Source organism: Chenopodium album, chromosome 25 (assembly GCF_948465745.1).
Source record: "Chenopodium album chromosome 25, dcCheAlbu1.1, whole genome shotgun sequence".
Taxonomy (NCBI): Eukaryota; Viridiplantae; Streptophyta; class Magnoliopsida; order Caryophyllales; family Amaranthaceae; genus Chenopodium; species Chenopodium album.
In genome coordinates, this window is record NC_137858.1 from 4,965,305 (window position 1) to 4,982,024 (window position 16,720).

The 16,720-nt window shown below is 36.2% G+C and overlaps 3 protein-coding genes and 1 pseudogene across 7 annotated transcripts; 1 reads left to right on the forward strand and 3 right to left on the reverse strand.

Moving 5' to 3' along the window:
• LOC145615364 (ribonuclease S-1-like) lies at window positions 1-5,604 on the forward strand. Of its 5 annotated transcripts, XM_081670438.1 has the most exons (7): window positions 1-209; window positions 2,343-2,595; window positions 2,748-2,941; window positions 3,101-3,248; window positions 4,509-4,729; window positions 4,820-5,006; window positions 5,087-5,604. In XM_081670438.1, the coding sequence occupies exons 1-4, from the start codon at window positions 157-159 to the stop codon at window positions 3,123-3,125; spliced, it is 525 nt and encodes a 174-aa protein (XP_081526564.1). In that variant the 5' UTR covers window positions 1-156; the 3' UTR covers window positions 3,126-3,248; window positions 4,509-4,729; window positions 4,820-5,006; window positions 5,087-5,604. The 5 variants fall into 4 exon arrangements, with proteins under 5 accessions (XP_081526564.1, XP_081526562.1, XP_081526561.1 ...); XM_081670435.1 differs by having other exon boundaries at window positions 3,101-4,729; XM_081670436.1 differs by having other exon boundaries at window positions 2,735-2,941; window positions 3,101-4,729.
• Window positions 5,605-6,108: 504 nt separating this feature from the next.
• LOC145615363 (putative F-box protein At1g47390) lies at window positions 6,109-8,191 on the reverse strand. The gene is made up of 2 exons (XM_081670434.1): window positions 8,042-8,191; window positions 6,109-7,517 (listed from the first exon to the last, which is right to left on the reverse strand). Exon 2 carries the CDS (start codon window positions 7,511-7,513, stop codon window positions 6,260-6,262), a length of 1,254 nt encoding a protein of 417 aa, XP_081526560.1. The 5' UTR covers window positions 7,514-7,517; window positions 8,042-8,191; the 3' UTR covers window positions 6,109-6,259.
• Window positions 8,192-8,535: 344 nt separating this feature from the next.
• Window positions 8,536-11,445, reverse strand: LOC145614123 (G-type lectin S-receptor-like serine/threonine-protein kinase At1g34300). The gene has a single exon (XM_081669124.1). The coding sequence runs from the start codon at window positions 11,237-11,239 to the stop codon at window positions 8,747-8,749; it is 2,493 nt and encodes an 830-aa protein (XP_081525250.1). The 5' UTR covers window positions 11,240-11,445; the 3' UTR covers window positions 8,536-8,746.
• Window positions 11,446-13,512: 2,067 nt separating this feature from the next.
• Window positions 13,513-16,211, reverse strand: LOC145614706 (G-type lectin S-receptor-like serine/threonine-protein kinase At1g34300 pseudogene; annotated as a pseudogene).
• Between the last annotated feature and the right edge of the window lie 509 nt (window positions 16,212-16,720).

Below are 16,720 nucleotides of genomic sequence, written 5' to 3' on the forward strand. Positions count from 1 at the left end.
TAAATCCCAAAAAAAGTAAAGAGTAATACGAGTAAGAAAAAGATGAAAGCAAATTGCGGAGGAAGGTTTTTGTAATTTTGTTTGAACATTAGTGACCAACAAAATTCGGAAACCTAACTAACATGGAACCTCGGCGACGGAGAATACTTTCCGGCGATGGTACCTCTGCTCCTCCGAATTCATTCATCTTTTTCCGTCTATCAGCTAAGGTATCTCAATAATCTTAATTTCTTTCCTACTAATTTAGCAATTTTGATTATTGTTTTCAATTTTATTATTTTTATCGCGATAAAATCAACTTGTTGTGTAATTAGGTTGTTTTTCATGATAATTGTGACTGGTACTTTGATTTGTTGTATTAGGTTTTTCAACTAATAATATTGCGAAAAAGTTGTTTTTTATTGTTGACTTTTCGCAACAAAATGTAATTATGAAATTGAAATCTACTGGTAATCTGTAGAAATTAGGGGTTTTACTTTGATGAAGTTGCATATAAATGATTAGATGGTTATTTGTGACTCAAGCTATGAAATTATGTACTGGATCCAAGAGCAATTGCTGGCCCAATGTCTGCTGTATTGGATAGTACATTTCACTGATTACAAGCGTATTAGCAAGGAGTGGACAACGAGACAAATAGATTTAAGGAGATAGTCGAGTTTTGAGTGGTTAATGCTCATCAAGAAAGGGAGTGGACACTTAGGCGACTAGATTAAGGAAGATGCTGAGTTTAATGTGATTAGTTCTGTTCAAGCAAGGGAGTGGACAGTGAGACGACTATATTATAGGACATTGTCGAGTTTTGACTGATAAATGCTGTTTAAGACTTAAAGCAAGGAGTTTAGACACCGAGACGACTAGATAGATTATATGATATAGTTGTGTTATGAGTGACTAATGATTTTAAAGCAAAAGGCAAACAGTTTGACAACTAGATTATAATTGAATTTTGAGTGACTAATCCTGTTAAAGCAAGGAGTAAACAGCGAGACAACTATATTTTAGGATTTATTTGAGCTTTGAGTGACTAGTGCTGTTAAAGGGTGTATATAGTTTTGAGTAACTACAACTTGATAACCCATTTCTTTACTTGAAAACTAGAAATGGGTTATCAAGTTGTAGTTAATTGATTTGTGTTATTTTTGTATGAAATGTACTCTCTTTCACTTCCTTTGACGATGTTTTTCTGATGAACCATTTGTAACTTTGATCAAACTGCTGAATTATGTAACGTTCAACTTAATAATGACGGTTTGAGAAGATGAGGAGAATACAGGAATTTGATGGGGGGGTGGTAATGCTTGTAATGGGTAATTGAGGTGCTTGGTTCTTCTGTTGCTAGGAGCCTAGGAGTAAGAGCTAAGAGGGCCTTGGTTTTTGTTAGAATGTTTCAGTAAGGAAATGGTTGAAGTTGAGGTTTGTGGTTTTAAGGGTGGTGGATGATGTGATTTTAGATATTAGCGAGGGTGATTGTGGCTCTTGTTCGAGTTTGTCTAAAGATGGGGATGGTAATTCAGGTAGGTTGGTTGGTTTTGGGGAGATGGTAGTCTAGGGCTTCTGAATTCTCATGATAAGCCCCTTAGGAGTTAGGACAACAAGAAAGTTTGAGGGTGACATGCTATATAAATTGGTGGGTGAAGAGGTGCATAAGGTGTATTATTTGAAGTGGCTTTGCGGCGAAACATAAGTTCTACGATTGTGATTATTTCTTGTTTGACATGTCGTGTAAGTACAGAATTTTGTGTGTAAAGCTCTATAAAATGTGCTTTAGGGCCCATCAGAACACCTTCTCAATAATTACATTGATTCAAGTAGTAAAATTCAGGGATCTGATAAGCTGGTCCCAAGGAGGGTCTTGGACTAGGAAGCAGTGCAGTTTCATACTTTTATTTATACAAGTAATAACCTGTACTAAGGCGCAGAATGTTAGTTTTCATAGTCAGGTTTCCCCTTTTGATGACTCTAGTACTAAGGCTATCATGGATAACATTGGAGGTAAAGCTGTAAAGGCAAGAAATGAAGCATCAATTTAATCCATTTATTTCATCTAGAGTTTCTGGAAATCTTGGGACTGATTCTTCCTATGATACTGATGATTCTCTTTGTGTTAAGTGGATGATTGCTTCGTTGTTCATTGTTAGAAAAACTAAGATTCATACATGCCTCTGGAACGCAATTGGTGACAATAATTCTGTAGTCAAGTTTCATGTGCAATTAATTTGGATTTTCCTTTAATTTTAGACTTGTAGCCTGTATGATTTTATGTTTTTTCTTTACTTATCTGGAATGTTGCATGTCCTATGTGTTCCATCATCAACCTTATCTTTTGGGCTTGTTTGAAGGTCTTGTGTGAATCAGTGCATAAGCAATGGGACTATTGGTGAGAAATGCTTTCCACAATGCAATTCTTCTTCAGATGGTGGTTCAGTCCATAATCCATGGTACATGCAAGAGCCTCTTTACTTGAAATGGAAACAATCTGATTGCCTCAGCGATTGCTGCTACTATTGCATGATTGATAGAGAAAGAGAAAGACAATCATTTGGTCTGGAACCTGTTAAATATCATGGAAAATGGCCTGGTCTGGGACTTCAGGTATGTCATACAGTCATACTGTTAAGTTTGTAGATAATCTTTGTATGAAATGTGCACTCAGTAAACCTGCTTGAACAACAAAAGTTCTGGTCAGAACAGGATTTTGCTCAGTTATGTCCGGCTTATCCATTGTCAGCAGTTAATTTTTGCAGGAACTTGTTTCAGTGGCTCTATCTATCCTCAACCTCTTAATGCATTTCATTGGTTGGCTTTCCTTTTACATCCTTCTACAATATAAGCTTCCCCTAAAGCAAGATGGAACTTATTATGAATACACCAATTTGTGGCATATCTATGGCTACCTATCCCTTAATTCTTGGTTCTGGAGTGCTGTTTTCCACAGTCGGTAAGCTTTTTTCTTAAACTTAATTCAAGCTATCTTTTTCAATTTGTTCATTGAACATATCTGTTTAGAGACATGATAATTATTAAGAAAAGTGGGAAGCAAAGGTCCTTTATTCCTGGTCATCTCATCTTCAATTTGTCTAATGGTCTTTATCTGTAGCTTGAACGTGATGCTGGTCGACTGACAGATTGCAGAACTAGGTTGAATTTCTGCCCTCTGGGTGCATGTGCATTGGCTGGCACCGGCCTACCAATCCATAGGTTATGACTTCTGATGCTTTAGGATTCACTGCTCCCTTGAGAAACAGGTAATTTTCAGTATTTGATAGCAAGTATTCATGAATTGTCAGAGTTGCTCAGCATTCTATTTACTAAACATGAAATCTGCTGTCTAGTCTTAACTCCTGAGGGGTCAACAGTGCTTTTCCCTGGACTATTCACCTCTTGTTTTGTTACCTTGTGTATGTCATGTTGTATGGACGTGGCTGGCTGAGCAGCTGAGGGTTTTGTTTTATATTTTGTATGCGATTAATCTAATCTATATATGCCATTATTCTATCTATGCTTGTATGATTAGCAACTTATTCGAATACAAACTGATGATGGGATCTGTTTCTAGGTTTAAAACTTAAAAAGTGGGCATGCAAATAAATCTAAGTGCATTGATAATGGCTATGTTGCTTGGCTAGTGTGGGACTAATAACAATTAAGATTCAAGATTGTCAACCCTCACGAAATACAGAGAAAAAAATGATGAACAAGTAATAAAAGAGAGAAACTATCATAAACCTATTGAATCTAATGTATTGAACTATTATAAGGGTGTGTTATCTATTTCCCACCTTTCTCTTGAATCACTCTCTTACGAGCAAGATCTGTCAATCCTTACAATTATAAGGATGTGTCATCTACTGATCCTCAACTTATTTTGATTTGATTTAGAAAAAAAGAAGGTTTAAATTAGTAATTGATTGATTGATTTAGTCTTTGTTATACTCTCCTGCTGTACGTCAAGTTGGTTGATTTAGTCTTTGTTATTCAAATTGTCTGATTGATTGTTTGATGGAATCGATATGTTGTTTGTCAATTTGATTGAATTGAATGATTGTTTGTTTGATATAATTGAATATGATGGATTGTTTAGGCTTATAATCAACTAGGAAATAGCAAGTCCACCAACATAGTTTCATTCATGCAATTTAGGTAATCCTTGCTTTAGAATTTTGCCCCATCTAATGCTCTGTGATGCACTATCATATTGCTTTGTCTGGCTGATTTTAGCATAAGATCTATTTCTGCATGAACTCTTTTTTTATTTAGCTAATGGTGTTATTAGCTTATAAGCTCACTAAGAAACTGCCTTTCCTAACCTTCAATAAAGTAGTTACATATTGCTTTCAACTTAATAATATTTAGCATTTTCAAATCACTTACTCTATATAAATTGAAAACACACATTGATTATATTCTCTAAGCTGAATCTAATCCTTTCCAAAACAAAATGAGGACTATTGTATATTCCTTATGCTTCCTAACATTTCTGATTGTCACCATCGCCCATATAGCAGCAGCCCCTCCTCCTCCTCCGCCCCCCACACCTCCTCCTCCCCCTAGCATTGCCTTTGCAATACTAGCCTTGCAATGGCCTCAGGGCCTATGCAAGGCTAGCACCTGCACTAAAGTACCCTCCTCTGCTCAGTTTACGATCCATGGTGTTTGGCCAATGGATGCAAATCATAAACAGATGCTCTCTTGCGGCTCATCACCTTATAACAACAAACCGTTACAGGTTAATTTTTGTGTTTATTGCTTCTCTAGTCATTTTTTTTTTGAATGGTGCTTGGTTAGTTATTTCTTAAAACATTTTTTTTCTTAACAGCCTATGCTCCACGACTTGACCACATTGTGGCCAAGTTATAAGTTTCAAACTGACGATAAATTCTGGGACCATGAATGGACAAAGCATGGTAGTTGCTCAGGTCTAGGGATCGCTGATTATTTTTCTAGAACCATTAGTCTTGCAAAAAATAGTTGCTCTCAACTTCTGATCAATCTTGGTAAAGAAGGTATTGAATCCCTTGAAATATTGCCAACCCCCTTCACTTTACCTTGAAATTTTCCATGTACTAATTGTTTTTCTTTTCAGGTGTGCATCCTTCTACCACCCAATCATATCCAATTGCAGATTATGAGAAGGGTATATCCATGCTAGCAGGTGGCAGCAACATCATTTACCAACTGCAATGCATGAAGCGTGCCTCCACATACCTTGTGGAGGTACGGTTATGTGTGGACAGCAGTCTGAAGAACTTCATAAACTGCCCTATAACAGCAACTCAAGGCTGCAAAAATTCGGCAGTTTTATATACATAGAATAGAATGTTACTAAAATGTATATGTACTCTAAATATGACCCCAGCAACTCAAGGTCATGTAATAACAACTCAAGGTCATGTAATAAGTATGTAGGTTTTTGGATTAAGCAATCAAATCCTTCTCTTTTCTCCATCAAAATTCTTCTCTGATCTAAGAACAGATTTCCTCTGCTTTAAATACTTGAATATTGAATTCTACTAGTGATCAATATTACCAGCTAAAATGTATATGTACACCGTATTACACACAATTAGAAATATCACAATATCAAATCAATTATGCTCATCATTTCTGGCATAATTAGAGGTGCATAGCAAGTTTACCACATCAAAAGATAGCCTAATATATAGAGTACATCTCTACATAACCACCAACTGTTTAATATCACTATTTGGGAAACATTGATATGAGTCCATTAATGCCAAATTTTAATGGTGTTTTAGTTGTATCACATATTTTATAAGATATTCATATTCTTTGCATTTTACATTTTTTTTTTTTGTCACATGATCATTTGCACAAGGTTATATAAGTGAAAAAAAGCAGAGAAAACAAATTATTGGATATTTTTGAATCTAGGTCAATAGAGCCTTACAATAGATATGTAAGTGAAAATTGTGTTTGAATAACATAAATAGAAATTCAGTTGTTTCATAAAAAAAGTTAATGGCATACATTGATGATGGCAAACTTGTTAGGGGATTCAATGCCTTAGTTTTATAAGATCCCAATCCAACCTCCCTCAGTCTTGCACAGTGATCGAATTATGAAAAAGAAGGTATGGAGGAAGGACCAAATGCTATTTTGTTAAACAGAAAAACACACCAATATTATTACTAATTATAATAAAAAGAAGCCAATAATTTTGAGTAATACAATCCAAACCACAATTTAAAGCCACAAATTGTTCTAAGGATCCACCAACATACAAAGATAAATGAGCTTAACTCTGGACAACCCTCCTTAATAAAGGGAACAAACTCACTACATATCTGTGACAACATTCAACGATTATACTAAAACTCGAGATATTGTCTGTTGCGAGTTTATATAGGCACAGATCACCATCAATGAGGAGCAGCAGATCACCATTCATACGTGCAGTCTTAACATTTATACCATAAAGTGTAGGAAATGGTTGAGAAGAGAACAAACACTGCCATGCCAATGGGACTCCAAAGTCATCATCAAATTCAGTGGCTACCCAGATGTAAAAACTACCCACTAACTCAGGACGAGATCTGCGGGTGACAAATATTGCAAGACATTCCTTGTACAACCCAATATCATATTTTGTGTCACTAGGGGCAGACAGAAAATCCCAATCCACTTGAGGAAGATCAGAAAATTTAAAAAGTTCGGTGCTCATATTAAATGATAGGACCCAATACAAGTGACGCTGAGCTAGGTTAGGGTGCAAATGACTTCCTATGACACGGGCAATCCAATAATAAACACCATTTATGCATGAATCCATAACAGAATGTTGAATATTGCCAAGACAACCCAATAACAATGGCGGCTCAAGTCTCTTCCAAGAGTTGGTGTTAAAAGAGTAAATATCGTATGCTAATCTTTTGTCAGAAGACACAACAACAGTTTTAGTCATAATCTTCAAATCATTAGACATTGAATGAAACATAAAACCAACTACCACAACATTGCGTCCATGTTGAAGATCAAGATCTGGTGCTTCAGGGTAGGCAATCATCTTAAAATCTCTTGTGGCCGGATTCCATAAGCAACAACTAATACAAACCCTCGTCCATTCTTGATCAATGCACCAAAGTTCAAGACAAATGATGCCATTTGCACTGCCATTACAAATAACATAATCTTTTCTATAGGAGGGATCAATTGTGAAAACAGAATTTTTATCACGTTCTAAATCAGAATTCAAATTCAAAACAATGTCATCCCCTTGTTGTTTAGAGAGCAGATACCATTGGCTTGGAGGTAAAGTTGGGCTTATACTTATAGGTGCGCGCATCATAAGAAGGAGAGGCACATCCCCATTTTCTTTGCACATGGCATATTGAGCACGGTGGTGCATCGAAATGAAGCTAGCATCGTCAATGAGGGCACACCATGACTTACTGACACATCGCATACGCAATAAGTCTCTCACTGGGAGCCTTGAAAGGATACCCTCAAGCAGATCATCAGGAAGAATGCAGTTTGTTTCACCAGAATCCATTTTGCTACAAGTAGATAAATTGGGTGAATTTTAACTGTTTTTAACATCAACATACTTCTCCAATTTCTTGTAATTCAAATGCTACAAATTCTCATCAATAGTTATCATCTTGCAAGTAATAATATGTAATATGTTCTTCAACTGAATTATTATCAATCACATCGGAAGTAACAAATGTATTAAATTGGAGTGAATTAGTTGATTCCAATTAAAATCAAGCAGATTAAAATTTTGAATATTGAATGATCAATTTCATACGCCAGAGCCTAAATTACTGAGTATACAAGAACAAAACAAATTCTGAAAATAATTATGTAAAACAGGGAATTGAAAAACAATTATCAATTCAATCCAAAGACAACAAAACTCGTTAAAAGGCAATCAATAATATCACAGACAATCATGGTTTTGAAATGAGATTAAATCAGGGTGATACAAACCAAATTCTAAATTGAACAAAATTAACGATAAACCCTAGATTGAGAAATTGATATTCTATGATAAAAAAAAAAAAAAAAGATTTCTAACCTTAGAAGCTGCTTCAATGGAGAAATCGACCAAAAATTTGGATGAAATGAGTCTCATTAATCTACAACCCAAACTAGAAAGGGTAGAGAGGAGAGAGAAAAGAGGGGAAAAGAGATGAAATTCAGAAACTTCAGGTTTTATGATGAAGGATGCAATTATATTACAAGACGAAATTATAGTGAGTTAATACACTACTCCGTAGTTATTAAAGTGAATGCATGGGTTTATTAGAGAAGTGAATGACCCTCGTTTTTTTTATTTTATTTTATTTTAAATAATGTGAACATCGCATAATTTTATGCAATTTAATTGACATAAGTAAAATAATCATAAAATGTAAGTAAAGTAGTTGGTGTATTAGAAAAGTGTGAAAGAAAAATTGTGGGATAATAGTTTATTAAAAGTAATGATTGTGGTGGAGAAAATTACGTTCACATTTGGTAATTGGTAAGTGTAACACGTAAATAAACATGAAGGGAGCACTACTTAAAAATTTGCACAACTGTTTTCAAGTTACAATGCATTACTATTGATAATTTGATATCGATCCATTAACAACTTGGTTGTGTTCAAGATTTACACAAAGCAAATAGAGCAATTAACTCGAAGGATAATTACAAAACTTCCATAATTTACAACAACTTGAGTTATAATGGGATTTTAACTACTGTCATACATCTTACATGAGCAACAAAAACACGTTGATTATGAGGTTGTCTCTCTAGAAATAAGGGATGAAGTATGCCTCTCCACACTCATAGAAGATTGAGCTAGCGGAGTTTGGAATGAGGATGATGACGAGGGACCAGGGGCTGAAGTGGCAAATGTGGAGAGAGCGCTAATACTGCCGCTCATATTCAAGCTAGTCCCGCTGATTGAACCTTCCGTGGCTGCCTTTGGGGCCGGAGGCTTTTCAATCGCCATAATCCCTTCTAACATCTGCACAACTTTACCCATCATAGGCCTTTGAGATGGCTGCTCTTGTATACACCAAAAGCTAACTTGAATTGCTCTTGTCACTTGATCCATATCCACATCAAAGTCAGCAAGCCTCCTGTCTAGTATATTTCTCACCTTTCCCTTCTCAAACTCCTCATATGCCCAAATAGAGAACTTCTTCCTGTCTGTTTCGTTTGACACTTCAAAGTTTCTTCTGCCACTCACTATCTCCAACAACACCATACCAAAACTATAAACATCAGATTTTGAAGTTATTGGAAGATTAGCAAGCCATTCAGGTGCCAAATATCCTCTTGTACCTCTTACACTTGTGAGGGTGCGGTATCTATGGTCTTTTGGGTTTACGAGCTTTGCAAGGCCAAAGTCTGAAACTTTGGCATTGTAGTTATCGTCTAAGAGAATGTTTTCTGGCTTTATATCACAGTGTACAATGCAATCCCGACATTCCTCATGAAGATAAGTAATTCCTCTTGCAGTTCCGAGGGCAATATTGAACCGATGCTCCCAACTTAAGAGTCTTCCTGATTCATCCTCTGTTGCAAAGAGGAAACTATCAAGAGAGCCATTTTTCATGAACTCGTAAACCAAAAGCCTATGTTTCCCCTCAGAGCAAAAGCCTATCAACCTAACCAAATTCAAATGGTGGGTGCTACTTATGGTAGCAACCTCCATTCTAAATTGTTTTTCCCCCTGTTCAATACCCTCGAGCTGCTTCACTGCAGCAACAGTTCTATTGGCAAGGATCCCCTTGTAAACTGCCCCAAAACCTCCTGCACCAAGCTTCTCCTTGAAGTTCCTTGTAGCTTGCTGGAGGTCTTTGTATGAAAACTGTACAGGTGCACCTGATGCATACTCGAGAAGGGCATATTGAGCTGACAAACCTCCAAACTTAGGACTTTTTCTACAGCACCACCACCACAGACTTCCTTCTAATAGTATCAATCCAACAAGGGTGCCTAGAACAACCACTGCAATGATCCAACCTTGCAGCTTCTCCTTTCCTCCTCCGTCCTCAGAGGAAGGAGGGGCATTTGGTTCGGCTGGGGCACAAACCTTAACATACGAGGTGCTAGGTAGAGCTGCAGACTCATATCCACTCACAAAACTCGATGTCTTAATATAACACTGCCCCGATCCATCAGCTAAAGTAGTCGAAGCCACACAAGAACTACCCGAAAGACAGTTACCCCTACAAGCTGAAATACCCACAAAGTAAACATCATTCAAAGTCTCAGGAGCATACGTCAGGAACTTAGTATGCTCCATCTGCAACATCGCTACACTCCCAGGACAATCCTTAATCTCCCTCTTCAACTTACACCCTTTCCTACTATCATTCGGATCAACCGAAACGAAATTCTCTGACGGGCAACCACACACAGGACTAGTATCATTGTAACTACAAATTCCCATATTCCCACAATACCCAAAAACCTGACATTGATCACTAACAGCAGTCCATCTCACAGTAGCACTCCCACTACCTTTACTAGAACTATAAATCCTCAAATTCCCATCATTATCCAACCTTAAAAACCTCAAAATATCACCAGATTCAGCATAATCACTCCCATAAGCCATAATCACTGAACCAGTTAAATTACCATCATAAAGTGACAAAATCCCAATTGATTGAAGCTGTAATCTAGGGTTACTCAAATTAGTACTAACAGTATCATTCAACCCTAAACTCCAATAAACAATATCTTTATTCCACTGTAAAGTTAAATTCCCAGTTTTATTCAAAGTAAACGAATACAACCCAGATGACAAAACCATCCCAACATTAAAATTCTGAGATGGGACAATAGTATCAGTGGGATGATCAAAAGTAGACCAAACAACAGAATTAGACCGATTTTTAAGGGAAAAATTACCAGAATCATCAAGGGTAGCATGTGAAACCCCAGAATTCGAAGTATTCGACTGCCACAACAGATTACCGGCGCCGGAAAGCAGTCGGAGATTCCCGTCGGCGAGAAACGAGAAAGTGGCGGCGGAGTCAGCGACGGCGGAAATAGACCAAATGGGAATAGAATCGTAAGTGATTGAGAGAGTAAAAGAGGAAGAATTTAATGGGAGAAATCGGAGAGAGAAAGAGTTGTTTGGAGAAGGCCATGTTTGATTTGGGGTTGAAGCTGAAAGAGTTGAACCCAGTGGAATATCTGCAGAAGCTGAAACAGTGAACAAGATGAAGATGAAGATGAATGTTGAAGAAATTGTAAGATTTTGCTTCATTTTTATTTAAGATTGTAAGATTTTGTTCTAATTTGATTTGGGTATGTATTTATTTAGATTTGGGTTGGATTTGTAAATGAAATTCTGGGTTATGTAATAAGTATTGAATTGAATTTGTGAGTTGTAGCATTTTTGACACGGTAAGTAGACCAGATAGTAGGAGTGTAGAAAGAAGAACAAGTCAACAAATGCTGTGAAATAATGGATTTATCATAGGTGGAACATTTGTTGAATTTTTGTCCAAAGCTTTTTTTAGTGGAGTGGACAATGCATATTCAAGTATTCAAGTATGTTTCAATGCTCGCTACTAAAACTAATGTATATTCGTGAATAAACTCGGTCAAAACTTTTTTTGTATTATTACTAAATTTATATAGACTAAATAAGAATACGTCAAAACATTTGTTCACTTCTTAGCAATTTCGATAACTGGAGCATTCGTCACATCTTTCGAGAGGCAAATCAAGCAATGGACTGGATAGCAAATGTTGGTCATTTAGTTAGTGATAGTATGGATATAGTTCCTTGTAATAATTCTTCTTTATTTCCCATCCTTTCTTCCGACGCATTAGGAATTCCCCTCGTGAGGAGGGTTTCCTAATGTTTTCTTTTTTCTTACCATTATAAAAAAAATAAAAATAAATAAGAATACGGAGTAGATTTGTTTTAATACTCGTATTGGGTAAAGCAAATTAAGTTCTCATACCTTTATCCTCATAGTTGACTTATGTACAGTATGATTGTTAGCAAATTTTAGATATTTATTTTTATATATTTGATTGTTGATAATTGATTAATCGTTCAAACTCAGTATATTATAAATAATTTGTATATTGATGGTTGTATTATGATACTCCGTAATTAGTTATATTTTTTAAAACCAAGTGTTATGGTCAATTGGTCATATGGAGTACAGTTTTTTAATTGAAGTGTGAGAAAAGCTCATTCCAATTATGTGCTTACAGACTTAAGTATACTTTAATACATTTAGTCCTCAAATGTTACACTAACAAAGTCATTTTTGTAAACTTCCCTTTCAAGATAAAATTTCGACCAATAATTGTATTCATTATGTGCTTAAAATTTTTAATACTCCCTTTCAAGAAATTGGATACTATAGTGAGAAATACAAATTATTTTCCACGAATTGGACAAGCTGGTAAAGCCATAACAAATTCACAATATAGATATTTTTAAGAGAAAGTATTATATATGCAAGTCGAGACTAATAGCTGAGGCGGGTATAAGTTATTAGACTTTTGAAATTCATACATAAGTTTATAGACATTACAATTACTGAATTGCATACAAGCTTATAAAATTTTCGTACAAGTTATGGACATATATATTGGTTCTTGAACGGATGGAGATAGAAGACTCATGGTAAAACGGAGTCACCTAATATTTTGTGTGCTTTGAGGTTGTTTGACCCCAAACTGGGGCAAAGTGGTGGAGCCACAGTTATTGACTTTATGCAAGTACGCCAACTGTGTGTATGCATATCACTTTCATCTTTTGATTAGCAACATGACAATGTAGTTACACATTTCACCAAACATAATATCACACATATTAATTCATTACTTACCCTTTTTTATTTGTTTTATGGCCCCTAATTTATTACTCCGTACTTTCTTTAACAATAATTTGTCGCAATTTCTTGTTGTTGGGGCTGACTGGCTGAGTAGGAAGTTAGGAAAAGAAAAGTCCAATGTTCTACATTTTCAATTTCTTCCTCCTTTCAGAACTTCTGAATTTTCTTAGTTGATTTTTACAGAATTACTGCAATTTCTAAAATTTTCAGTCAAAAGTGAAAAAAATACAGTAGATATTCGTGGCTTATACGAAATACGGAGTATGAATAATAATTAACAGCTTTGTTACGTAGGACGGTAGGAGCTTAGTAAGATAATGACGGGTTACAAGTTTATCTGGTCGTCTAACACAGCCTAAGCCAAAAGATGAAGAATATTCTTAGTCAAAGTGTATTATCATAGGCTAATGTCAAAGTACAGTATAACAAGGCAAACAAGCTTCCATTCATCCTGACGTTCTATATATGTGACTATGTGGGTAGCAGTGTCTATCCTACAAGGACTGTCTCGTATCTAGCACGTACTTAGACTCACCTTAAACACGTCTTGTGCACCTTAAAGTTTCTATTGGTAATTTTGTGCTATTAACTAGCTTGTTGAGATTTCTTGTTTGAATATATTCTTATTCTATAACAAAATATTAGTGGTTTAAGGTTGCGTGAAAGTTTAGGGGCAAAAGCGAAAAAACTTTACAAACAATTAAATATTTGGTAATTACACTAATACATACATCATTAATCATGAATAATAATCTATTAATTTTACAACAAACAAGGCTGCATCAATTACTCATCAAACTGCATATAAAGCTGATACTATGTAATTCATCTGTTCAAATCATTTTCTTCCTGTAGTAGGAAAGAGGAAGGACCTTCCAGATTTACTGCAGAGCCAAAGGATTTTTGCTCTGATGAAGATGCACCAATGCTGGTACTAACACAAAGGCTAGTGCATAAATCCACTAAACCTTCCTCATTAGTACTCAAAGGAGGCGGATTTTCGACAGGTATAACTCCTTCAAGCATCTGCACTGCTTTCCCCATAACCAGCCTCTTAGATGGTTGCTGTTGGATGCACCAAAAGCTTACTAGAAGAGCCCTCCTAGCTTGCTCCATATCGAACTCTTCACCTAGCCTCTTATCGACTATGTTCATTATATTACCCTTCTCAAGCTCTTCATAAGCCCAAATGGAAAATTTTGTCATGTTTGTGTCCACTGAAACTTCAAAGTTTCTCCTACCACTGACAATCTCTAATAAAACCATCCCAAAGCTGTAGACATCAGATTTCGATGTAATTGGCTGATTAGCAAGCCATTCTGGCCCCAAATATCCTCTTGTCCCTCTGAATGTTGTAAGCTTGTGAGTTTTTTGTTCTTTCTGGTTGATGAGCTTTGCAAGTCCAAAGTCAGAAACTTTGGCATTGAGATTATCATCTAAGAGAATGTTCTCCGGTTTTATGTCACAATGAACTATACAATCACGGCATTCTTCATGAAGGTAAGTAATCCCTCTTGCAGTGCCAACTGCAATGTTGAACCTTTGCTCCCAATTCAAGTTAAAGGATTGATTTTCCCCTGCAAAGAGGAACTTATCAAGGGAACCATTTTTCATGAACTCGTAGACTAGCAACCTGTGACGGCCTTCAGAGCAAAAACCAATCAGCCTCACCAGATTCAAGTGGTGAGTACTACTGATAGTCGCGACTTCCATCCTAAACTGCTTCTCTCCCTGCTCGATACCCTCAAGTTGCTTCACCGCAACAGCCATTTTGTTGTAAAGACTTCCTTTGTAAACAGCTCCGAATCCCCCAGCTCCAAGTTTCTCCTTGAACCCTTTGGTTACCCTTTTTAGATCCTTGTATGAAAGTTGCACAGGAGTCCCAGATGCATATTCAAGGAGTGCATAATGAGGAGAAAACCCACCAAACTTGGGATTATTCCTAAAATACGTCCACCAAAGGACAACACCTAATACAAATAACCCAACCAATGTACCTAAAGAAGCAAGAGCAACAATAATCCAAGAATGCAGCTTCCAACTAGTAGAATTGCCTGATCCCTCTAGTGTCATAGGCGGGTTTGGCTCAATCGGTCCACAAACCTTCACAAACGAGCTTCCAGGGATCGTTGGAGACTGATATCCGCTAACAAAACCTGATGTTTTGATAAAACAGTATCCTGTACCATCAGCCATGACAGTAGAGGCAACACAACCACTGCCAGACAGACAATTCAACCTACATGCTGTAGTACCTAAAATATATTGTTCAGTAGATGACTCCGGTGGATAGGTCAAAAATCGAGTATGATCCATAGGTAACACGGTCTCAGTCCCGGGACAATCTTTGATATCAACCTTCCTCTTACAACCTTTCCTACTATCAGTAGGATCGACGAAAAGGAAATTCTTTGATGGACAAGAACAAGTAGGATCACCAGTCACATTATAAGTACAAATTCCCATATTCCCACAGTACCCAAAAACCTCACATTGATCACTAATTCCAGTCCATCTAACACTAGTAATTCCATTGCTAACACTATAAGTTCTTATATTTCCATCACTATCCAACTTAAAGAACCTAAATTCATTACCATCATCAAAATCACTACTGTAAACCATGTTAACTGGACTAGACAAATTAGGATCATAAAGAGACAAAATCCCATTATGCCTAATTGCTAAACTAGGGTTTGTCAAATTGGAAATTACAGAATTATTCAATTGCACTCCATAATTCCAATATAATATGTTATTATTCCACTTCAAAGTTAAATTCCCACTTTTGTCAAGACTAAAAGTGTACAACCCAGAAGTTAAAACATCAGAAACAGTGAAATTTTGAGAAGGAATAAGAGTGTCTGTAAGGTGTTCGAAAGAATGCCACAATGAAACAGAGCCATTTTTAAGTACGAAATTACCAGAATCTTCAAGGGTAGCATGAGTAATTCCGAGATGGGTAGTGTTTGATTGCCATAAAACTTCGCCGGAGCCGTTAATTAGCCGGATATTTCCGTCGGAAAGGAAATGAAAAGAGGAATTTCCGTCGGTTTTTCCGGCGGGTTCCCAGATTGAAACGAATCCTTCATATGCAATGCAGAGAGAGAAAGTGGTCGGAGTAATGGGAAGAAAGAGGAGAGAGAAAGTATTACTGGGTGATGACCAGTTTTCGTTTTTATTTGAAGCATAAAGAGAAGATCCTGGAAGAATATCAGCTGCAAAAACAGAGGATGATGATAATAATGGAATGAAAAACAGAGGATAAAAAATCACAATATTTCTGATATTCATTTTTTTTTTTTTAATGTTATTTTGAAAAGTTGGTTCCTCAATCACAAGAAGTATCAATTCAGCATTTAATCTTGCATTAATGAACCCAGCTGTTTTGTGATGTGTAGAGAGCTACTCATACAAGGAGCGATAGTAATAGTAATAGTAATGTAGACGGGGTTTGATAGTAATGTAGACGGGGTTTGATCTGATGTCTCGAAATCGACATTTGCCAAACTGTAATGTGTTGTAGGAATTGAAATGAAAAAGGGTGGTAGTACTCGAGGCAAAGGGAAAGCAAACCATAAAAAAGGATAAAAGGTTTTGTTTGTTTTCTCAGATATTCTGTTTATTTTGTTGACAAAAATAGAGGATGATGAAAACAGAGTTAGAAGAAGGTGATGGAACCTTAGAAGTGAGACTTTTCAAGACCGTGGGAACCTTCTTTTGACTATTCTAATTTTTAATATTCTCGTGTTCCTTCCTTTGATTTTATTAATACAATAATTTCAATAACGTGATCCGATTATATAATAATTTAATTGCACAATAATTTACGTGTATTTTAATTCTTAATTTTTTAAGGGTTAACAACTTTATATGCACAATGTTAT